General features: G+C 51.0%; 8 protein-coding genes across 8 annotated transcripts; 4 read left to right on the top strand and 4 right to left on the bottom strand.

The window, feature by feature from the left end:
* Window positions 1–1,039: 1,039 nt before the first annotated feature.
* Window positions 1,040–2,257, top strand: GT037_008180 (uncharacterized protein; the record flags this gene model as incomplete). Its single annotated transcript, XM_038933227.1, has 4 exons — window positions 1,040–1,056; window positions 1,104–1,472; window positions 1,532–1,748; window positions 1,799–2,257. The coding sequence occupies 4 exons, from the start codon at window positions 1,040–1,042 to the stop codon at window positions 2,255–2,257; spliced, it is 1,062 nt and encodes a 353-aa protein (XP_038783892.1).
* Window positions 2,258–2,596: 339 nt separating this feature from the next.
* GT037_008179 (uncharacterized protein) lies at window positions 2,597–3,332 on the bottom strand (the record flags this gene model as incomplete). Its single annotated transcript, XM_038933226.1, has 3 exons — window positions 2,597–2,737; window positions 2,796–3,051; window positions 3,109–3,332. 3 exons carry the CDS (start codon window positions 3,330–3,332, stop codon window positions 2,597–2,599), a joined length of 621 nt encoding a protein of 206 aa, XP_038783891.1.
* A 1,301-nt stretch (window positions 3,333–4,633) lies between these two features.
* On the bottom strand, window positions 4,634–6,043 carry GT037_008178 (uncharacterized protein; the record flags this gene model as incomplete). Its single annotated transcript, XM_038933225.1, has 1 exon — window positions 4,634–6,043. The coding sequence occupies one exon, from the start codon at window positions 6,041–6,043 to the stop codon at window positions 4,634–4,636; it is 1,410 nt and encodes a 469-aa protein (XP_038783890.1).
* A 1,191-nt stretch (window positions 6,044–7,234) lies between these two features.
* On the top strand, window positions 7,235–8,152 carry GT037_008177 (hexaprenyldihydroxybenzoate mitochondrial precursor; the record flags this gene model as incomplete). Its single annotated transcript, XM_038933224.1, has 1 exon — window positions 7,235–8,152. One exon carries the CDS (start codon window positions 7,235–7,237, stop codon window positions 8,150–8,152), a length of 918 nt encoding a protein of 305 aa, XP_038783889.1.
* Window positions 8,153–8,458: 306 nt separating this feature from the next.
* GT037_008176 (uncharacterized protein) lies at window positions 8,459–8,948 on the bottom strand (the record flags this gene model as incomplete). Its single annotated transcript, XM_038933223.1, has 2 exons — window positions 8,459–8,671; window positions 8,757–8,948. The coding sequence occupies 2 exons, from the start codon at window positions 8,946–8,948 to the stop codon at window positions 8,459–8,461; spliced, it is 405 nt and encodes a 134-aa protein (XP_038783888.1).
* Window positions 8,949–9,138: 190 nt separating this feature from the next.
* On the top strand, window positions 9,139–12,120 carry GT037_008175 (small nucleolar ribonucleoprotein complex subunit utp14; the record flags this gene model as incomplete). Its single annotated transcript, XM_038933222.1, has 1 exon — window positions 9,139–12,120. The coding sequence occupies one exon, from the start codon at window positions 9,139–9,141 to the stop codon at window positions 12,118–12,120; it is 2,982 nt and encodes a 993-aa protein (XP_038783887.1).
* A 564-nt stretch (window positions 12,121–12,684) lies between these two features.
* Window positions 12,685–15,486, top strand: GT037_008174 (glycoside hydrolase family 81 protein; the record flags this gene model as incomplete). Its single annotated transcript, XM_038933221.1, has 3 exons — window positions 12,685–14,545; window positions 15,050–15,171; window positions 15,286–15,486. The coding sequence occupies 3 exons, from the start codon at window positions 12,685–12,687 to the stop codon at window positions 15,484–15,486; spliced, it is 2,184 nt and encodes a 727-aa protein (XP_038783886.1).
* A 753-nt stretch (window positions 15,487–16,239) lies between these two features.
* GT037_008173 (vacuolar calcium ion transporter h(+) exchanger) lies at window positions 16,240–22,400 on the bottom strand (the record flags this gene model as incomplete). Its single annotated transcript, XM_038933220.1, has 9 exons — window positions 16,240–17,082; window positions 17,134–17,217; window positions 17,268–17,624; window positions 19,007–19,321; window positions 19,380–19,497; window positions 19,598–19,941; window positions 21,006–21,064; window positions 21,115–21,756; window positions 21,809–22,400. 9 exons carry the CDS (start codon window positions 22,398–22,400, stop codon window positions 16,240–16,242), a joined length of 3,354 nt encoding a protein of 1,117 aa, XP_038783885.1.

Genomic DNA, 22,400 nt, shown 5'->3' with positions numbered 1-22,400 from the left:
GTCGAAGCAGTCTGGGCGCCCAATATCAAACCCTACATTCTCTTCAAGCAATATTAGTGGCCGTTCTCTGTTGGGACTATTCATGTGTACCCTTCGAGGCGTGGGAATGTGTACAGTAACGAGATGTATCCAAATGGTCAGGTGATGTACGAGTCTTTGAGGACACGGCCAAGTTGATTTTACCCAGTTCTAACGTTCCGAGATACACAATAAATCAAGTTGCCATGAACGAGCTGCTTCGCAGGTCGATCTTAAAGAGCCACCCTACACAAGAGAAAAGTCGAGCAGGTACAGATAAGAAGCTCTACCTTACAGCTTACATTAGCTTGTAACGACAGAGATTATAGATATTAATAGTATTATAGACTTCTAGATTTTCTATACATTCTTATTCAGCTCTAATACGATTTGTTGTAGTAGGAAGAAGTACTCTGCTGTAACAAGATGTTTGGTTTCTCTCCTTTATGTAGTGGAGCAATAAAGTCAGAGCTGACAGACGACCACACCACTTCGTCTCTGCCAATCATCCCGGCGAGGCGATCATACGTAATGCAATTAAAACATTTAGCACTCTTTGAATGAATGAGAAGGTTGAATCGAGCGAAGCACATATGTGGAAAATGTGACGGGGCAAATTTAGCCGCACTCGGCCGTAACGGTCGTTTTGCGCAACAATCTCGGAACATCTGGCACGATTTACTAATCTGATGGTTCTTGATGAACAATCACCTCGATCTGCTAAACCAAATGAATTTTTCTCTTGGCACCTCTTGTTCGCAAAATTGAGGCTAGCATGAGCTGGCTGCATGTGCAATTGGTCATGTACATAAACAACCCTTGATCCTTCCATGATGACTGACAACTTCCAAGATCAAGGACGTATTCTGCCTCTTGACTTTAGCGATGTTTTCTTCGCTCAAAGCTCTCCTATTGATAAGTAGTCTCTTAATCTCATCAGAGGCAACGCCAACACTACAACGTCGCGCAGGGGTACCGATGAATCCAACATGAGCTGTAGTTGGAACGTAATGCTAACATTATGCCAGAATTCGACATGTCAGTTCAATCTAAACCTTGAAACGGTACGTCTACTAGGTTTCCAGAACAGTATCGGAAGCTGAGTCTTATGAGGCGGACATCGCAAACACTAGTTATGTGCGTATGATGAAGAGCGTCAAACTTCCTACCTCTGGAACAACATATCGCTACGCCATCAACTCTCCTAGCGATAGTGGCAAACCATACCTCTTGTTCCTTCATGGCTTCCCAGAGTCTTCGTACAGTTGGGTCAATCAGATCGAATACTTCACCAGACGTGGTTATGGCATTATAGCTCCAGACCTTCTGGGTACTGGTGGCACAGACAAGCCCGTGGAACTGGAAGCTTATGGTCTGAAGACGATGGCATCTGAAGTTGCTGAACTGCTCGATTGTGAGGGCATCGAGAACGTAGTCGCAGTCTCGCATGACTTGTAAGCATAGCCACGGTGACGCCTATCCCTTCCAGAAATTTCGTACTGAAGTGCCTCAGAGGATCTTTCCTACTTTCGCGATTTCACACGTATCAATCGAAGTACCTTTCAGCTCTTGCGTTCTTGGATATCGGATACTTTGCTCCCGGCGTCGATGTCAACATGACCTACGTCGAGACTTACAACAACATCTCACAAAACGAAGTCGGCTACCCCGCTCTCGGGTACTGGTACTACTATAACCAACCAGATGGGCACGTCCTCATGGACGAACATGTAAGTGCTTCATCTCGACCTAGTTTTCGTATAAGCTGACAATGACGAAGTTGGATTCCTTCTACTCCCTTCATTACTCTTCCAACACACCGACAGATTGGATTGAGAATATCGCCAAAATTGGCGCATCCCAAGAATGGCTAGCAGGGAATAGAATGGCAGAATACGGCAACGATTACATCACTAACTCTACTCGAGAGCAATGGAAAACCATTACCCGAGCACAGGGTGGTGTTGAGGCAGCTCAGAGATGGTACAAAGCGCTTTTGCGAGGTATCAACTCGGAAGACGAAGACGAAGTTCGACCGATGTCAGGAATAATTGAGCAACCATCACTTTTCATCGGGGCCGACAGGGATCCTGTTGGTCTTCCGGCACGCCAGCTGATGGCGACTTTGCCCTATGCTCCGAGAATAAAGATTAGGTCTGTGGATTCTGGACATTTTCTTCATATTGAACAGGCGGATCAAGTCAACGAGCATCTCTACGAGTTTTTTCAAAGCCTTTGAGGCATTGATAGAACCTTTACACGTACAACGGCAATTCTTTGCAAAGATCAGGAAGAGACACAATATCGCAACCTCTCTTCATCGATGGTATAATCTCGCCGGCAAGATAGTCCGTCTCTTCTCTTCTCCTTTTCTCCAAGCAAGGAGATTGGGGATATGTGTCACTTCATTGAAAGAGCAAAATAGACAGTATCAGAATGTCTTCTCAACAGGCACCACAGGGTATCGAGCACTGGCAGAGAAGCATCCAAAATGTCGTTGCAGTTCGGCTACAAGCACCAGAAAATTTTATTTTTTCAACAACCCACTGTTTATCGACACCATGTTTGAACATGAGAATTAGCCACAGTAGGGAAAGGGACTCGAATTGAAGCAAATTTGATTGCAGCACGCTCCTGGGTCTGACAAATCACAGCGTCCACCGCTCGGCGTGCATACCGGCATAACACATGCTGTTGTTGTAGCAACAACATTGACAGTCTATTGTAAGTCATCAGTATGAAGAAATTCATATGTGAAGAGCACACGGATGGCTTACAGAGGCTGGCGCCGTGACAGTCGCGGTGACTGAAGTCTTCGGCATGAGGCTGAGGCAACTGCAACCCGATGATAGTTTTGCAGCAGCAAAGACTGAAAGAGCAGGGATGTTGTGACGCTTGACAGGTTCTGCGTCTAATTCTTCTGTCTGCACATCGCTACTTCGATCGTTGCTCAATTGGCCAGGGCTGCGGCGCTTTGGCGCTTCGCAGACAGAGCTTGTGACAGTGACGGTTGATGTGGAGGTTGTCAAGGTACTATAAGATCGTATCGTCAATGCATGAAATCAACTCGATATTTCTTTCGTCACTTACGTTATTGGTGTAGTTGTTGTTATGGACACTGTGCTGGTGGCAGGGACCTTCAAATAGGAACTACAGAAAGACGTAGCCGGGGGCCCCAGTCCCTTGAGCACCGTAAGTGCTAAATTGACAGCTTTGCAATCGACACCTTTTTGCAATTTAGGTGTGGTGGGTTCGGCTGAGACTGCAGAGATGCTGAAGACTCCAGCGACCGCGATGAATGATGAGAGACGCATGACGAAGGGACCAGATGGAAGTGTTCAAAATTATGGCGCAGTGACGATGGGTCGTGCGATAGAACGCTGTTCCTGCTTGGACAAACAGATTTATACATAGTCCAGTCAAAATCTTCCATGCATGGCGGTATTGTCAACGCTCTCCCAGCTGAACATTTTGTCTCAAAGCAGATATGGTCGCTCCTCCTAGTAAGCAAAAATTCACCAAAAAGAACAGCACAATCGCCGAAGGGGGCCACGTCCACGACGAAACTCGAAAAAGGCGTAATCTAGCGCGTTTCCTGGGAGCTGAATCGCTTAGAGTAATTGCGGAGAACTGGGGATGTGTCGATCGCTGTGTGGATCCATCAGGTACGTACACCCCTGGTAGCGTGGTGGCAAGACAAGGCTAAACGAGGCTGGACCGCTCAACACCATCACATGGGCACACCCCAACTTAGTTGTTAATCCAGATGCAGCGGCGCGCAAGTACTTGCAAGCCGCGTCGTGTACACCGCTCGATATCTCACGAGCTACTTCCGGATACTCCGCTATTCCACAATTTCAACTTCAGACTGCATGATTGGCTGCAGTGTTTCGCAGGCACTGACAGTCGTACCTGTTGGAGTATAGTAGGTAGAACGGGATACATGCGTTGTTTAGCCATGGAACTTGGGTCAGAGTATATCTGCACCTGGACGAATTGCTGCCGAGCAACGATTGACTGTGACTATAGCACATACTCCAGGCTTAGCGTCCTCACCCCTGACAGTACTTAGGCAAGTCGATTTCGGGTTAGGCGTCCAGTTGCAGATCTCGTCTCAACCTCGGTACCTATGATCTCTGAAGATCTAGAAGTGTCAAATCTTATATGCACCGGGGTGTTTCAATGAATCGGACAATTTGCCTGCGCTAGTCGCAAACCAGGTGTCCGATTTATTGTGTCAACGACGTGTATGGAGGGTTTTCGCAAAGTGGTCAACCAGGCACATCTATCTTTGTTTGCCGCTTGGAGCTTCGAATTCAGCCTCGTTAGTCGCTACGACCGTAATAATGGTCTATGCATCTTTCTTCCGGTTGTCTGGAGATGTATACAAAGGGCCTAGGAAGTGGCCCTACACGAGTTGAAACAGATGGACACTACTCGAAGCAAGCTAACGCTGTCAATGGAGCCCAGGTATGGCGATAAACGAATAGTATAGTTGAATTGCTACATACCACTTGGTAAAGCCGATCAAAACTAATCAGAGAACGAAACCCAGTTCAACAAAGAGATTGCCAGCCGTCTATGAAACATCGTTCCAAGATGAACAAGATCACGACTAGGGACCGGCTGCAAGTGCAGTATCATTCCTAACAATCTCCTCCAACTTATCGCACATCGCCCTAATCTGATGCGGAATACTAGCATTATGTCTCGCAGCCTCCTCCGGATCCCTCGGCGGCGGCCCCAAAACCGGAGCTTCCAGCCTCGACTTTTCAAGCCAAGCAGTAATCTTCGGCTCCTCGATCCACCTCAACCTATTCTGCATAGAAACGAGAAGCGTAGTGGACCAATCCGCTGGTTTACTCATGGAAGGAAGAGGCTTGCATAATGCGTTCTTCTTTTCCTCACTGTTGTAGGTAGCTTCGACGTGTGCAAGGAGGGCGGCGCTGAAAGTAGGCTGGACGAACTTTACCATCTGGATCGTTATGTGTCTGCCTTTCCAGATGGGAACAACGGGTCGGTATGGATAACCAGTCGCAGTACAGTCAATGTAGAGAGTATCGGGCACCGATCTGTACGTGCCCTGCTCCAAAGTCACCTTGTCTGAATCGATGCGTTTGACTCGTCCCTGGCGTATAATATTTTCGACCCGCTTGATCTCTTCAAGCTCTGGCTTTGAGACAATCGCTGCCTTGATCATGGCTGGTTTCACGCTCTTGTTTACACGATGCGCATGTCCGTATGTCTCCATGCGCAGAAAAAGTTCATCAGATGTCGTGGCTCCCATGAGTGCATCGGCCTTTTCTTTCAACTGCTGTTCAGGGTTGGGTGTGCTTTCTGGTGCCTGGAGTGTACCGCGTTCGAGGAACCAAGAGTCGCGGGGCATGATCCAGGAAATCTGCTGTGCAGGGATGCCTTGAGATAATAGCCACACGCACGCGTCGACTGCGGTTTTTCCAGCCCCAACCAAAGTATAGCCGCCATAAGGTCGTTTAAGAGTTGCCAAAGCGTTAGGCGTAACGAGGCTGACCTGGTCTGAGACTTCGTAAGACGGTGGGCCCATGGCTGGAACTGTGATCTTGGAATACGTAGCGTCTACGATACGAGTGTTGGGTCCTACTTGGTAACGCTTTCCCGTGGCAATCGACTCAAACTCTCCTTCGGTAGTATAGTTGTGCAATGGGTAATACGCAACCCGACCAGACGGAAGAAAGGTACTTCTCATGACTCTGCTGTAATACGCAACAATCTCGTCACCTGTTGCTAATTCCAAAAAGCCCTTGTTCATACCAATCTGGTCAATCTTCTCGTCTCCAAGCTTTCGGGAGTCCACGCCATAGACCTTGGACGGCTGGTGGAGGGTAACATGTGGATAGGCGATTGTCCAGTGACCTCCTGGGCGGGAATAGCTGTCGACAATGGCTACTGTGGCTTTGATGTTGGAGGTGATCAAAGTGTCAACGAAGGCCATGCCTGCAGCACCTGCACCGACGACGAGGTAGTCGGGGGAGATAGTTTCGGTCATGTTAAAAAACGGTATGCTTTGTAAGATACAGCGGGCAGTAATGAATCGGGCAATGTTCGACGACCCGTTAAAGAATTGTTCGTGTTCTCGAAACAACAGGATTATGTTTCAAGAGGATAGAGGACAGAGCACACCTATATACCTGAGCAGGTACCTTGTCCATGCATCGTTCTGACACTGAATCTATGATGGACGCGTACGACTTGTAAGCCATTATTGAACCAAGTTGAACGGACTGCTTCTTCGGCACTATTATTTCGGTGTTGATATGGCCAGCAATTCACAATACCTTGGCTTGTCCACGTAGGTTTCTAGTAAATTGCCGCCGAGCTTGGAGTTGCGACGAAAGCCGCTCCACCTGGTCGAAGGCTTCAAAGATAAGCAGACGATAATCTAGAGAATACAAGGTTATTGTTGAGGCAGCCGACTTTGAGTACCTTCGGCCCGAGATTACGGACGTAAAACATGGGACCGAGCGACAACAATCGATGTTCGGAGTGTCGAGGCCCTACTACGTAGCGGCAGAGTTGGCCGAAGCCCAGTTGCGGAAAGATCGGTCCAGCGCTACGGGCGTAACGAAGCAGGGTCGCACTCGCTCCGGACAGGATCCTAACGTTGAAGTGGGCGCACTAGCATAGCGACATTGTGATCCGAGCCTCGTCAATCCCGGCAATCGGTACCTTTTACAATGACTTGCTAAGACACCTTAGAGGTAAATGACTGGAAAAGTCATTGTGCTTGGACACACCAATGTTTGGTCAGATTCTTAATAAAGTTTTCATTCTGTATGTTTCGGGCTGTATGTCCATGGGGTTGGCCAGTTTTCTGGGCGCGTAGACAGAGGTGATGATTCAGATAGCAGGTGGAGAAATCTATGATATAAAAATAAGGGAGCGAGACTGCTGCTGACTGGCACAGCTGCGCGACATAGCGAAAGTGCTATCGCATGAAATTGTAGGGTAGCAACATGGGCTTACCTTCGACTTGAAGAGCATCGCGTGTAAACAGCCACGAGATTAGGATACTTGGCCATGTTGGTGTGGTGTTGGTGAGTGGGGATGGGCATCTTTTGGAGTATGGAGCAGATGACTAAGATCAAAACGGCCTCGGCTGCAGTTCCAAACTTTTGGTGACATCAACGTGCGCCGCGTCTCCCAAGCACGAACACCAACCCAAACGTTGAGAGCCGTGATGAAGCCACAAAATACAGCCCGCGCATTACGCTCAATACGGAGAAGCCTCCCGCAACCCCAAAAAAGCTATGTAGCTGCCGCACAATCGCCACTCCGGATACCACGACCCTCACGAGGCTTGTCCACCACCGCGTCACGACACCACAACCCCACCCCGAATTCCACTTCGACGGTCGACCCAACAGAAGTATCGCACTTCAACGCCCTCGCCTCATCATGGTGGGACCCCCACGGCCCTTCACGCCTACTCCACCTCATGAACCCGCTACGCCACACCTTCATCTCCCAATGCCGCTCCTCCACCTCTGCTCCCAACCCACAGGAAAAGCTACGATACCTAGACATTGGTTGTGGCGGCGGCATCTTTGCTGAATCTGCCGCGCGCCTTCCCACGACTACATCTGTCACAGCCATCGACCCCACACCGCAGGTCCTGTCCATTGCCGAAGCACACAAAAGGCGAGATCCCACCTTGACCTCGCCGGGGAAACTCACGTACTTGAATACATCAATCGAACAGCTGCCGCAGCCTGCCTCGCCCTCCGAAGCCTTCGACGTCGTAACGCTATTCGAAGTCATCGAGCACGTCAATGCGCCCGGCCCGTTCCTCGAACACGTTTTACCACATGTGAAACCCGGTGGTTGGCTGATTATGAGCACGATTGCGAGGACGTGGACGAGTTGGGTTGTTACGAATGTCGTTGCCGAGGATGTGTTGGGGATTGTGCCCAAGGGGACACATGAGTGGAGCAAGTATGTCAATGAGGAAGAGTTGAGAGCTTGGTTTGGGAAACAGCCTGGCTGGGGGAGCGTCAAGGTCATGGGTACGGTTTACGTGCCCGGGTTGGGGTGGAAGGAGGTGGCAGGGAGTGAGGGGTGGGGCAACTACTTTTTTGGCGTCAGGAGAGAGAGCTGAATGGTATGAGGAAACTGAATGAGGGGTCGGCATGTGTTATGAATAGATGGGACCATATGATACCCTAATGTACAGTATATACAACATCATAAGCCGCTTGGCGGTATGTCTGCGCCGTCTTGTGCCGAAACCTCCTGTTCCGCCATAGTAGCATCATACATGCCCAACGCTCTCTTGTGTCCATGGCGATACAGCACCAGGTGATCACACTGAACCATATCCTGGTCAGGATGCTCTTGACATCACCCTATCACCGGCTTGGTATCGTATCTGTCGGAAGTTTCCTCTTCCCGTCCTCCACATTTATCATGACTTCGTTGCAGGCCTCTCCTCAAACGGCGTTGGAATATTCCTGCCCGAATCGACCGCGCCACTTCCCGTCTCCACGATATCGTGTCCACCTGCCATCTTCCACGCCCTCAGGTAGTCCTCGCCTGTAAAACGCTTCTCGTAGTTCTCAAGCTTGCCGGCGTCAATTTCGCGTACTTTTTCTAGACTGGCGTCGACGAAGGGTGTCAACTGTGGGGTGCATTAGTCTTGATTGAGCTTCTATCATCAATCTAGCCCGTCGCAGTCTTCTTGGACTATGAAGCATGGTACGCACCTCGCTATTCTTGGTACCGTGAACCGGGTATACGAATGTCCGTATTTTGCTCCAGTCTGGTGTGAAGTTTCCGAATCTGTTGATTGTGCCCATTGAGCCTACGCGGTTTCCCTTGTAGTATTCCTTGCCCGCCTGCTTGGGGGAGAGCGGCAGGCGCCGCAGATTGCCCTGGAGAGCGAGCGTGGGTCTCATGGCGGCGATCCGGTTGCGTGCTTTGACTGTAGCGGGCGATGCGACGACGTCGTATAGCGACAATCAATCTTCGAGGAGTTTGCGGAGTTTGGAGCGGAGGTGCAGTGGCCCGTGCGGCAAAAAAGTGCGAACTTTCAAAGTCGAGATTGTCGCACCGCCACAATTATCCTTTCAACCAACATCGCCCAAGATGCCGCCTCGAGTAGCACGCAGCTCGATACAGACTGGCGGCGCCTCGTCTTCCAAGGGGCAATCGAAACACCGAAACCCAAAGAAAGCGCAGAAGCGCGCCCTCGACGCCTTCTCCATTGCGCAGCACGAGAACCCAGACGATGCCAAAGTGCGCAAGAACCGGTTAGGCGAATTCGACCCGGCGTTCAACCGCAAGCGCGCGCGCGATGACGACGACGAAGAAGACGAAGAGGACGAGGACGAGGACGATGGGCCTAAGAGACGCAAGAGAAGGTCCGGCGACGAGAGCTTCGATGAAGGAAGCGACTCGGAGGGCAACACTTGGCAGATGGGTCACGTAGACAACGATGACGACGACGAGAGCATCGACTCGGACGAAGCGTTTGGGGAGAGCGACGAAGAACGCTTCGAGGGCTACACGTTCAGAGGCAGCTCGAAGAACCAAAAGGGAAAAGCGAAAAAGTCGAAACGGGAACGACACATAGAGGACGAGGATGGCGATATCGACCTTGACGAGGGCGACAGCGCAGACGGAGAGGAGGAAGAGGATGACGATCTCGGCGAAGACGCCATCGATCTGGCTACCGCCTTGGATCAATACGAGGAGGACGAGGCTGAAGAGCGAAAAGAGAAGAAGAAGAAGAAACAGGCTTCCGCATTCGACGACAGCGACGAGGAACCGAGCGAGGGTGAAGACATGGGGGCAGACGGCGCATCTGACCTTTCATCCGACGAGGAAGACGACGAGGAAGATCGCCAGACACAATTGCAGAACCTGATCTCTTCTTTGGCCTCACGGGAAGACGACAAACCCAAGGGCAGGAGAGTGGACGTCCACGAGTCCGCTGCACCAGATGAGTTTGGTGTTTCCAGGAAAGTCGATCTACTCAGCTTCAAGCCCAAAGTTGCCGACGCAGAAAAGAAGAAGGCGCTCAAGTTGCTCCAAGACGACAAGTCTTCGAAACGTAACGACATCGCCAGGAAGCTAGACGCTCCCCTGCCAAAGCGACAACAAGACAAACTCGACCGCGCTGCAGCGAACGCCAAAGCGAACGAGACTCTTGAGAGGTGGACGGACACCATCAAGCGTAATCGCCGCGCTGAACACCTGATGTTCCCTCTGCAGAACGCGAGTGGAGGCGAGCCAATGGGTGAGAAAACACTCCTACCTACGACGACTGCCGCGCCTACCAACGACCTCGAGAGCACCATCCAATCTATCCTCCAACAGAGCGGTCTCTCGAACGGCAAGGAAGACGAGGAGAAGATTGCGAAGTGGGAAGAGCTTCAAACAAACAAACTCCCTGTCGAGGAGGTGCTCAAGCGACGTGCCGAATTGCGTATGCAACGAGAGTTGCTGTTCCGCGAAGAGGTTCGCGCTAAGCGTATCAAGAAAATCAAGAGTAAGGCATATCGACGAGTGCACCGAAAGGAGCGTGAGAAGTTATTGGAGAAGGAACGTGAGCAGCTCAAGGCTGATGGCGTTGATCTATCCGAAGAGGAACGCGAATACAATGATCGCCGGAGAGCAGAGGAACGTATGGGTGCTAAGCACCGAGAGAGCAAGTGGGCCAAGGGCATCAAGGCTACTGGGCGAGCGAACTGGGACCAGGATGCTCTTGACGGTGTAACTGAGATGGCAAAACGGAACGAGGAGCTTCGTCGTCGTGTCGAGGGCAAGACTATCCGCGATGACGACGAGGAAGCTTCTGATGTACCAAGTGAGGAAGAGGAGAGCGACGATGACGACGAACAATCGGACAATGACGCTTTGCAACAGTCACTTGGCAAGCTCAAGCAGAACCCCTTCTCGACCAAGGAGTCAAAGCTTGGCCAGATGGCCTTTATGCAAAAGTCAGAAGCCGCGCGGCGCGCACAAAATGACGAAGCTGTCGAACAACTCAGACGTGAACTTGCTGGAGAGGACAGCGATAACGCTGAGCTTGATGAGAACGCTACCAAAGCAGGTCGGAGAAAATACGGTCCTAATGCCAACGTTGCTGCTCCGGCTATACAGATGCGCAATGAGTTCGAGGAGCACGAGGGATCTGACGTAGAAAATGATGCCAACTCTGCCGAAGAAGGCGAGCCTGGTGCAGATGCATCGTCGGCTCGAGCGCCTGCTCAGAAGAAGAACGGCATGAACGGTCTCTCCAACGGCGCTCGGAAAGAGCGCAAGGCTGCTGTACCCCTACCTGAAGAGAATGAGGTGTCTAACCCTTTCTTGACCAAGGCAAAGAAGGAGAAAAAAGCCGTAAAGGAGCCTGAGCTGTTCCCCGTAACAGGCGCTGCAAACTCTTCTACCCAAGAGAAGGCCGTCATTCAACCTAAGCCCACGTCCAAGCCCAAGGCCCAGAAGAAATCGAAGCAAGAAACGAAACCGCAAGAAACACAAGTCGACGACTTCCTGAAGCAGCGCGTCACTGTAGCCGACGACGATGGCTGGGCGACTGTACTAGGTGGCCAGGACGACGACGAAGAAGGTATCGAAGATGAGCGTATCGACCTTGACGTCATCACGCACAACCAGTCTCTCACTGCCAAAGCCTTCGCTGGCGACGATGTAGAAGCTGATTTCGCCGCTGAGAAGAAGGCTACGATTGCGGATGAAGAGGCTACGGAAGAGGTGTCGGTCCTTCCTGGCTGGGGCTCCTGGACCGGCGACGGCATGTCCAAGGCCGAGAAGAAACGCAACGTTGGACTCAAAACCGTCGTTCAGAAACCTGGTATCGACGCCAACAAACGGAAAGACAAGAAGATGGACAAGGTCATCATCAACGAAAAGAGAATGAAGCCCACTGTCAAATACATGGCTAGTCAACTGCCATTCCCATTTGAGAATAGGGAACAGTACGAGAGGAGTTTGAGGGTGCCGAAGGGAAAGGAGTGGGTTACCAAGAAGACGCATCAGGATGTTACGAAGCCGAGGGTTATTGTTAAGCAGGGGGTTATTGCCCCGTTGAGGAAACCGCTGGCATAGGGAGAGAATCGAAGGTTTCAACTCGAGTATCTGTGCCACGTATTGAACGTGTGCGAAAATCTGTTTTAGGCATGTTTGCCACATGGCGTGCGTTGACCATTGTTGGGGAAGTCGCGATGGCGGTCGAGGTGCATGTAGATTATGGCACCCAACTTTCTGACAGCTTCGTCCCAAAATTACATTCTACGGCTGCTACCACGCATATTTCTACTTCTTCGTCGTCTTCATCCTTTCAACTTCATTTGTGACACTTTATAACATTGTGCGGGACACAGTGTGGCCCTGACGTTTGACCGCGCAATTGCGCAAACCTCGCGGTATCGAGCAAACTGTGCAGTCGTCACTTCTCCACGATGAACATCACGGAAGCGGCATCGGGATCCCCATCGCTGCAAACGATATGCCACTGCTCATACTAGAGTCACAACCCTCTTGGGCGCCCCCGATCGTATCCATAAACGAGTTATAACCACTCCTACAAGCATACACTCACTCTTAGTCAACTCGGTCACCTATACTGAGACAGCTGCTCCAAACCTCTCGCACACCTCTGCGATACCACCCATGGGTCCAGCGCAGTCCCGCCTACCCATCGCTCACGCACTTTCGAAACCTACCAAGAAGGATGGCTGGCTCGGATCATTGCGCGAAACCCGTCAGGGTATCAAGAGCACACTCGGCTACAGCGCCACCACCGTTCCCGACGAGATACCTCCCGACAACATCTTCACACCTATACAACAAGATGATATCCTTCCGCAAATTCCAATTGGACGTCATCACCCAGTGCCTAGGACGGGAGTGGAAGATGACGACAGAACCACTATGCATACCAACAGTTTCTACGCCAATGCATTCTTAGGACAACAGAATCAACCTATCTGGACACACCCTTACTCCATATGGTGGGGTAAAGGAACACTAGACGTGGGCATGGTACAGACATGGGGCATGTGCATAAGCCATATCGAAGAGAAGGACCTGGTGTTTGAACCTGGAGATCCAGCCAAAGGTTATATCAATCCGCTCCACAAGCAGCATCTCGTCCTCAGCGCCGTCGAGCTCGATGCGCGAACGACTCTCACTACAGACACTCATCTTCCGTTCTCCGTCAACATCAACCTCAAACCACATCCTGAGGCCCGGGAACCGAAGATTACATTTCCTGTTGTGCAAGGCATGAGCTTCATCACGGCTGGCTACCGAGGTGCAACGCCCATGATACAGACAGGCGGTCGCGGCTTTGTGGACTTGGCCGGGCCAATCGTCATATCACCACGCACAGTCAAGTATCGCCTCAAAGACAAAGCCGACAGGTGTTGGATTGTGTACGTCAATCCAGTGGCAAGTCTCGATTACGATGCCATGCGCTTCGTCCGACTAAACTCCAACACACTCCTCGGTCCTCCCGCCTTCAAAGGCACAATTCAAGTAGCCAAGAACCCGCTCGGTCCAGAAGGCGAAGTAATCTACGACAGAGCCTCCGGCGCCTTTGTATGCGAAGCCAAACTCACAGCTGTAGTCCCAGACGGCAAAGGCATCTACACTTTCCGCTACACCAAGATCGGTACTTCGCCGCTACTCATGTTCGCACTGCCGCACCACATCCAGTCCCTCGACCCAGAAATGAGGAATCAGGTCACGAACCTTTGTCTACGCACCACCACCAAGGGTATGGCAACAGCCATCTGGGGTGACAAACTCACCTTCATCGAACCAAACCTCCCCTTGACCATGCACTTCTCCCCTTGGAACCCAACCATGAATGCAAACGCTAAGATCCGGTATGCCCCCGAAGTCTTCGCCTTCATCGCCGCAGTCGCAGAGCGCGACCTCCGCCGCGCAATGACCGAACGCATACCCCGAGACTCTCTGTACTTTGCCGGCAAGTCCCTAGCAAGATTCGCCACAATCGTATGGATCATCAAGGACGTCCTGAACCACGACGCCATTGCCACCGCGGGGCTCGAAAAGTTGAAAGTCGAGCTTGCCAGGTATGTAGACAATGCGCAACGCCATCCACTCTACTACGACGACAGCTGGAAAGGCGTCGTGTCCTCGGCCGGCTTCTCGGACCCAGGCGCCGATTTTGGAAACACGTATTACAACGATCATCACCTTCAATACGCGTACTTTGTTTACACGGCCTCGGTCATTGGTGCCTTGGATCCTGCGTGGCTGACGCAGGGCGATAACAAGAGCTGGACGAATATGCTTGTCAAGGACTTTGCGGAGAGCGATTATAACGGCAGAGACTACCCTTTTTCGCGCAGCTTTGATTGGTGGCATGGACATAGTTGGGCGAAAGGGCTCTTCGAAGCAGCCGACGGCAAGGATATGGAGAGTACTGGGGAAGATGCGTTTGCGAGTTATGCGGTGAAGATGTGGGGAAAGGTGGTGGGCGATGCGGACATGGAGAAGAGAGGTATGTGTGTGTTGAACGAAAAGCGAGCAGTTGAGGACGAATGTCGGAAAAGCGCAAACTCCTACGTTGGATTGAGTAGAGGATTTGGAAGATGCTGATGATGGCTGACAAACCTATGCCAACAGGGAATCTCCAACTCGCGATCCAAGCCCGCTCCTTCAATCATTACATGTATATTCGTTCCACCAACATAAACCATCCGTTGCGATACACGCAGAACAAAGTCGCGGGGGTACTATTTGAGAATAAAGTCGATCACGCGAGTACGTATAGCCGTCATAGTCCTTGGTCTTTGACGCAGTAAACTTGCCACGGGAAACCGCAGGGTTGTCTCTCTTTCACAACGCCAAGCCATTGCAAGATGTCAGAGGGAAACCAGAGCTGTAAACTCGAGGCCAAATTCCAAGGAAGAAAATCCCCCATGGCGATACACAGAGATTGGAGGAATGAGGTAAAGCAAGGTTTAAAAGCGAAACATCATAACTGACATGGTGAGAAAAATAGCCTACTTCTCCCTTGCCCCAGCTTTAATTCACGGAATCCACATGGTTCCCATCAACCCATCCACATCGCTCATCCGGCCCCGCAGCTTCGTAAAAGAAGAATGGGAGACTTTCTTCACAGAGGTAAGAAACCTAAATTAAAAAAAAAAAACACACACACACTCATCTTCTCATCCTTGCTCCTCCCTCTTCTTCGCCCCGCCCCCACCGCTGCCCTTACCAACCTCATCATCTTAGGGCCGAGCAAATGTCGAAGGCGGCTGGCGCGGTACCCTCTACGCCAACCTCGCACTCATCGATGCAAAGGCGAGTTATACCTTTTTCAGAGATGGCATCGATGGGTTTTGGGATGAGCGGTGGATTGATGGCGGGGCGAGTCGGACCTTGTATCTTGTTTGGGCGGCGGCGTTGGGCGAGTTTGCCAAAGCGGGGAGATGAAGAAACGGGTGATGAAGAAGATTGATGGATGGTCTAGCATGGGCAATGGGGGCAGTAAGATGAAATTGATATGGAGATAGAGATGGAGTTGAGTGAAGTGAGAAATCGTATTTCTCTCTCTTTGCGTACTACTACCCTATTTTGGAATCAGCATTGACACCTATGGCACCCAGCCTTTTCGCCCATATAGAAACGAACATGTCGACTTTTTACCATTTGATTCAATTCCTACATATACAAATCTTGCCCTATGAACTGCTCCTCCCTTACTACATGAGAACTTATCGAGGGATCCGAGCTCAGTCAGTGAACCTCATGCGCTTTAATGAGATCTTAAATACATTTTTATTCAGCGTACTAAAAGCATGGTTACAAAAGCGGAAGCCCTTAGACGCAAAATAAAAACGTATCCAGGACTTCATAAAAGCATATGAGGTCGGCCGACCAAGCTCAGACCCCTTAGATCGTCAAGCCACACTCCACTTTTCGGCTGCCGCTCGTTCCGAATGCACTGCCACAAGTAGATATAACGCCAAGGCAAGCTGCACCGCCCCACAGATAGAATACTCGTACAATGGGTAACCTCAACAGACACAAAGGAAACACAACAATTAAGAAAACAGATATCCTTCCCTTCTGTACCAAAAGTATATTAAGGTAAAGAATAGTTTTATACATAGGAAAATAGAACTCTCTCCTGTAGCGCCCGCTCAACGAGCGCGAATGGTTTGCACATGTGACAACTGCGCGCGCTTAGTTGACAGCGAAGAAACGCTTGACAACATCGACGGTGATATCACCAGCCGCATTGTCAGGGTAGATGTAAAACGCGAGCGCGATGATAGCGTAGATACCAATGCACATGGCGCCCTCGAGATAGTTGCTCTTTCCGTCCTGGATCAAGTAGTTGACAATCAACACGGAGATGAAGAAGATCATAGTCTCGAAGCCCTGGAAGTGGAGAGTCATGGGTTGTCCCATGATCCAGCCGAGGATGACGAGGAAAGGAGTGACGAAGAGCGCGATCTGCAGAGAAGATCCGATGGCGACGTTAATAGCGAGATCCATCTTGCCCTTGTATGCGACGATGACGGCGGTGACATGCTCGGCAGCATTTCCGACAATAGGGATCAGGACCAGACCGACAAATGTTTTGCTGATGTGTGCGGATTCGACAATGGAATCGATGCTGTCGACAAGGAATTCGGCGCAGACGGCGACGAGGACGGTTACAATGACCAATGCGACACCAGCAGCGACGGGCGACAAGATCTGGGCTTCCTCCTCGTTGTCGCCACCTTCTTGGTTCTCGACGTCGGCAAAAAGGCTGTGGTGCGAGTAGAGCTGGAAGTAAAGGTATAGGATGTAGAGAATGAGCAGGATGATGGCAGTGCCGTGGGAGAGAACAAGAATGTTCTTGTCAGTCTCGAGGTTGTCCTTCTTGTTGTCGCCGTGCATAACTGCGTAGAGGGTAGCAGGGACGATGAGCGAGGCGGATGCGACGGCCATGAGTGAAGACATGGTAGATGCGACGGTCTCGTTGAAACGGCTTTCGTGCTGGGTGAGACCAGCAGCAAGGAAGCAGCATCCGAGCACCTGTTATGGTCAGCGCGCTGGAGTGTGAGTAGTCGCAGCATCTGAGCTTACGAGAAGGATGTTGGACAGAATACTGCCCAGCATACTGGCTTGGACGATTCTGATTTCGCCCTGCTTGAGCGCAACGATAGAGACCTATCGCGAGATTAGCAAGTTCTAGCGCACGTGTGCAGATGTAAGCTTACAATAAGTTCGACGGCATTTCCAAAGGTCGCGTTCATCAACCCTCCTAGAGTTTGACCAAGCTTAGCGGAGAGCTCCTCGGTCGCAAAACTCAAGAGTGCTGCAAGAGGAATGATGGCGATGAAGTTGAGGACGAAGACGACGGTCGGGTTCCAGTGCAATGCGCCAGCGATGATGCCGAGCGGTACGAAGACGAGGAAGACGTTGACATAGTTGCTAGCGAGTGTCGCATAGATGAGATGCAAGACGTGCTTGGGGATAGTCTTGACGCGCGACTCATCCTCGTAGTTCTGAGTGCGGCCGATGAGCGGGGTGTGCTCGTCATGGAGCCTGCCGTTGGCGGGCTGCGGCATCTCTCTCTGCTGGTTGTGGTGATAACTGCCTGCTCGACCGTGACGGTGAAAAGACTGCTTGATGTTTTCTGCCAAGCGCACAGGTTAGCTATATATCCGTAGTCGAGATGCGTGATGCGGGTTGCTGATGATGTTGTGCTGCGCCCCCGGACCGTCGGCGGGCAATGGAATGTTTGGTCAGGAAAGCCGAACAACGATGGTGTTGAAAGACGATGCGCAATACCAAGACTGCGAAGCGACTACGACAAGGCCGGCTAACTGCCGCGTGCGGGAAAATGAATCAAAGGGCTACTCACTCATTGCTGTTTTGGAGAAGAGTCAGATGCGCACGGCGCGGGAGAACTAGCAGTATATTATGACCTGGGCAAGCCAAGCTCTCTGGTCTGTTCGGTAGCTGCTGAGGCAAGCTCTGCAATTGGCAGGATGCAGGCTAGAGGAATTGGCAAATGATGGGAGGGTAGAGTATCGCAGCGAGAGCCCGGCGAAAGAGGTTTAGTTATCGAGAGGGGGAAGAGGGCAGTGCTGGCTTGCTTCTCTCGTGCGTCTGGTCGAGATGACGAGGTGGTTGGTAAAGTAGGCTGTGTAGACGCCAAGCGGGACACCGCGCATGGATTAGCTCGGGAACTGCCAGGGAAGCCCAGGGGAAGTGGAGCATATCGTCACATATTTCCCTCACGTATCGCCACGCTGTCTCACGACTGCAAGATACTCGGCTCGCGACAGCAAATTCATCTTTTTGCCGGCTCTGTATGCAGCGCGCATCGTGGCTGTCGTCTTCACAGCTTGCAAGGCTGATGATGTCATGTTCCAATCGCGCCTGCCCGCCAAGTCAAATCTGAGTCTGGAGTGGTCCATGCGCGTCAAAACAACCACTTGCAGATCATCCACCGACCCGCTGCTTAATCAAACAAGGTCGTCTTGAGCGCTTCACATGTCCTAGCCTGAGGCCAACATTGACTTGCCAAGTGCGCTATGAATTTGTTCCAAGGTTGATAACAACACCACTGCGCCGCCCTCAGTGTTTTTCGCCCAGTCTTTGTTGCCCAGTCTTTGTCGCTCATCCCGAACAGCCTCACCGCATGCGCCCGGCTGCCATGTAATAAGCCCGAGTCTCACACCGTGTGCTGTTGACCGAGTACAGCGTGGCAGGGGACACTTGGCGTGTCATCGCCTGTCAACGAGGATACACCACGGAAGTACGTGGCCCCGACTCCGCCTTCGTGGCTGACTGAGCTCTCTGAGCAGTCTCAGTGGCGGAGCTGTGAGCGGACTTCTCGGAGCAGAGTGATTTTATTTGAAAGAAATGCTGAGAATGCTCTCCACAAGCCTAGCTTAGGATGCGGCTTCAATAGAGTCTAAGCCTTTGTCTTGTGCCGCCACACGCTTACACAGCATCTGACGATACCTTCTATTACAGTATGTGACCTCTTCGGCGTCCAGTGTGCAATCCGCAACAGAGCATCTTCGCTCTCGTCTCTACCTGTGGTGGCTACCACGCCATCGTGGTCATACGTCGATTCCTCTTCTGGTCGCTTGAGCAGCTCCACATGAACGGTAGGCGGGAGCGACCATGGCGGGCCACCCGCAGATGCAGGCTTGTGCGTGGGAAATTCCATGCAGACGAGGATACCAGTAGGGGAAAGTAAAGACTTTGTTCGTGCTGCCCAGCGTAGTCGAAGTGACGGCGGGAGGGCACACAAGAACTAGACAAGTCATCAGCATACGCTCTAGACTGAGCAGTTCGACGTGTAGACGGCCTACCGTATGATCATAGATGAGGTCGAATCCTTCTACACCGCCAGCTTCGCGCATCCACGCATCATCGAAATAATCACCAGGCAAACACTGCACGTTACCTCCCCAATCTTCTCGTCCTTGACTTTGTACTCCCCTTCTACATCCTTTCCCTCCAATGCCTCAAATACGCATTCGCCTCGTCAACCGCATGCCTTGAGATTTCCAAACCATACGCGTCATACCCCCAACTCGCCAACAGCGCTACATCGTGCCCCGTCCCACACTCAGGTACTAGCGCCTTCCGCCCAGTATCGTCCTCTTTGACTGGTGCTGGCAATTGTACGTCCTCCGTGTGTTCATAGACACCGGATTCCGGCGCACCAGGCGTAGGATTGGCGTTGGGTGAGATTGGAGGGTTAGATGGGGCGCGCAGAAAATCGATGAATGCGGGATTAGAGCCTCCGCAATTCCAGGTTGTTTTTTGTCTGCCCAGAAAGAGTCCCAGTCTGACGCTTGAGAACTTGGCGGCAGAGGGGAAGATTGATTTGAAGTCGCCATTGAGGGTTTCGAATTTAGTGATTTGACTCTGAAGCTTGAGTGTCGAGTGTGTGGGAATGGGAGAATGAAGATTTGAGGCGTCGAAATGTAGGGTGAAGAGAGCACTTTGGTGAGTATGTGCTGCAAGCGACTATTTGAGCTTCGCTGTGTGGTTACCCGGCCAAGTAGCATTTCCCGCTAAACATCTATAGCTGGCAAAGAGTGCTGGAGAATCTAGGAGATGGCCAGATATGTACACATGCGATCTGTCACATGGAATACTCACTGATTACTAACCATAGTGCAGGTTATGAAAGAATATCTCGTTGGGCGAACTTGCTTGCTTGCTCGATTTAGTGTGGCTTAACGCCCTAAACGCGAACTAGCTCGTTACGCACGCAAGGCACTCAAGGCAACAATTGTAGATCTCTAAAATCCGACATGGTTTCCACTTGCTTCTGCAATCGCACTTCACAAATATAGAACGGATAACGTCTGCGGCACAGCGCCCTCCCGGAACGAATTGAGCCTTGATTCTCGATGATAGCTTTCCCATATCTTCGAAGTCGCAGATCGGAGCGATTATGTTGCAGCTGCATCGAAATGGCGGATGGATACGTACAACGCGCACCATTGCAGATACTATTACGAGTGAAGTACCAAGTATGCAAGAGCATGGAGAGACTGAGCATTGAAATCGACGTTTCCAATCCTGCACTGAGGTCCGTGCAAACACAACCTAAATCATACCTATCGCTAGGCATACTAGACCTGTTTACCGGCGTAAGTAGCGCTGTGCCCTGTATCTGTACCATGATGTTTTCAGGTAGGACCATAACGACTTCCATGTATCAAGAACGGTCATCATGATCAACCAATCGTACCACTTCCATCTGCTATATGCGCCGCGATTCAAATCATATCCTTTTTTCAACCGGGCTCTGCGAGATTGGAAGAGAGCGATGAACGCCCATAGCACTACTGCAGACGCACACATTGCAAATGCTGTGATCACAAATGCTCTGATCGAATGACCGGTACCGTTTATCTGCTGTACGTTCTGGAAGTATGGCCGGTTAGAATGCATCCTACAAGGTGACAGTGTGATCTTACCATTCCATATACCGAAGAAGCGAGCGATATCGGTAGAAAAATGAATGCCAGGGCCGTCACTTTGATGCAGTTAGCAGGAACAATGAGAAAGGTATCACTAGTAACATACATAGCATAACCCTTTTACTCTCGCGGATGCTCATCTCTGCCATGCGGATACTCCTATCTATGCCTTCACTCGCTAGCTCATCTCTGAGCTGTGATTCAGCTTGCTCAAGATCTTGTACTCGAAGCTTGAAGCGTTCCCTCATCTCTTTGAATGCTGCTTGAAGATCTCTGTTCTTGTAATCGAGGTGTTTTTTGAAGAAGCGAGTCATCCATCGGAGTGTATGTCGCTGATGGTCGAGCTCCGTTCTCAACTTGCTCCACCCCATGTCTGGAAAATCACCGACAGCAAGAGGCTCATTGGGCACCGCTACATGATTTCTACGGTATTTACACATCACTCCCCGATGCCAATGAAAGTTTCCGAACTGAAAAATATTCGTGGGCGCAGTAGAAAGATGAAGCTCTAGCAAGGCAGCTAGGCAGACATAAAGGAAATTACCGGATCCGAATTGGGATTTCGACTCTATCGCTTCATTGATATATCGCTCAACGAGCGATTTACGATAGTAACGGGGACGACGATTAGAACCCTGATCGGATCTCTCTTCCATTTGTGACGGTCTCTTGGACGAAAACATCGTGGACCCGAGGGAGTTTCGTGGTGGGAGTTCTGAATAGTCATTGTCTTCCAGAAATATGATTGCTATTCACATGATCAGCGAGTCGAATTGTGGAAGGTATATCTTTATATGTACCAGTCTTTGATGTTCTCTTCGGTGTGTTCCTCAAGATGCACAAAACATCGCTGCCTATACGTAAAGCAGGGGCATCTTTGACCCACGGTAGAGGAAACATGTTCGCTGGCATGCTCTTTGGGACCTTTAGAGTACTCAATACGTAATCGAAAATCTCCGGCTCTAGATCCAGGCCAAGACCGAGGACAGTTTGCATACTGCGGGAAGGTACTCCAAAGTTTGTCACTGCTATGACTATCCTGTAATGCACGTTCTCGTCCGTCGTTTGCAGCAAGGTTCGAAAGTCAGAAGGCAACAGGGCTGTGGTGTCAGGCCTGATACCTTCCGCGTCTACGGCTGGTGGATTCGTTGGCGTGTTGAGAGGTTGAAAGTTGCAGGTGTATCGTTTGATATAGCGACCGTCGTCGGTGAAGCTTGCTAGCCACAGTCGTTGCTCAGAAGGCTCTAAGAAGCACCGGGAAGAAGATCCATCCAACCGATCTAGACGCGCCAGATACTCTGAGTATGACTGGAACCTTGCGGCGGGCTCGGGCTGTGCAGAGGGATGTGAGCCGCTCGGAAGGCTGTCTCCAGCGTTGGTATCGTCTGGCAT

The sequence above is a fragment of the Alternaria burnsii genome (assembly GCF_013036055.1).
Source record: "Alternaria burnsii strain CBS107.38 chromosome Unknown 753, whole genome shotgun sequence".
Taxonomy (NCBI): domain Eukaryota; kingdom Fungi; phylum Ascomycota; class Dothideomycetes; order Pleosporales; family Pleosporaceae; genus Alternaria; species Alternaria burnsii.
The sequence above is the reverse complement of the archived record's forward strand: the minus strand, read 5'-3'. Positions and strand labels throughout refer to the sequence as shown.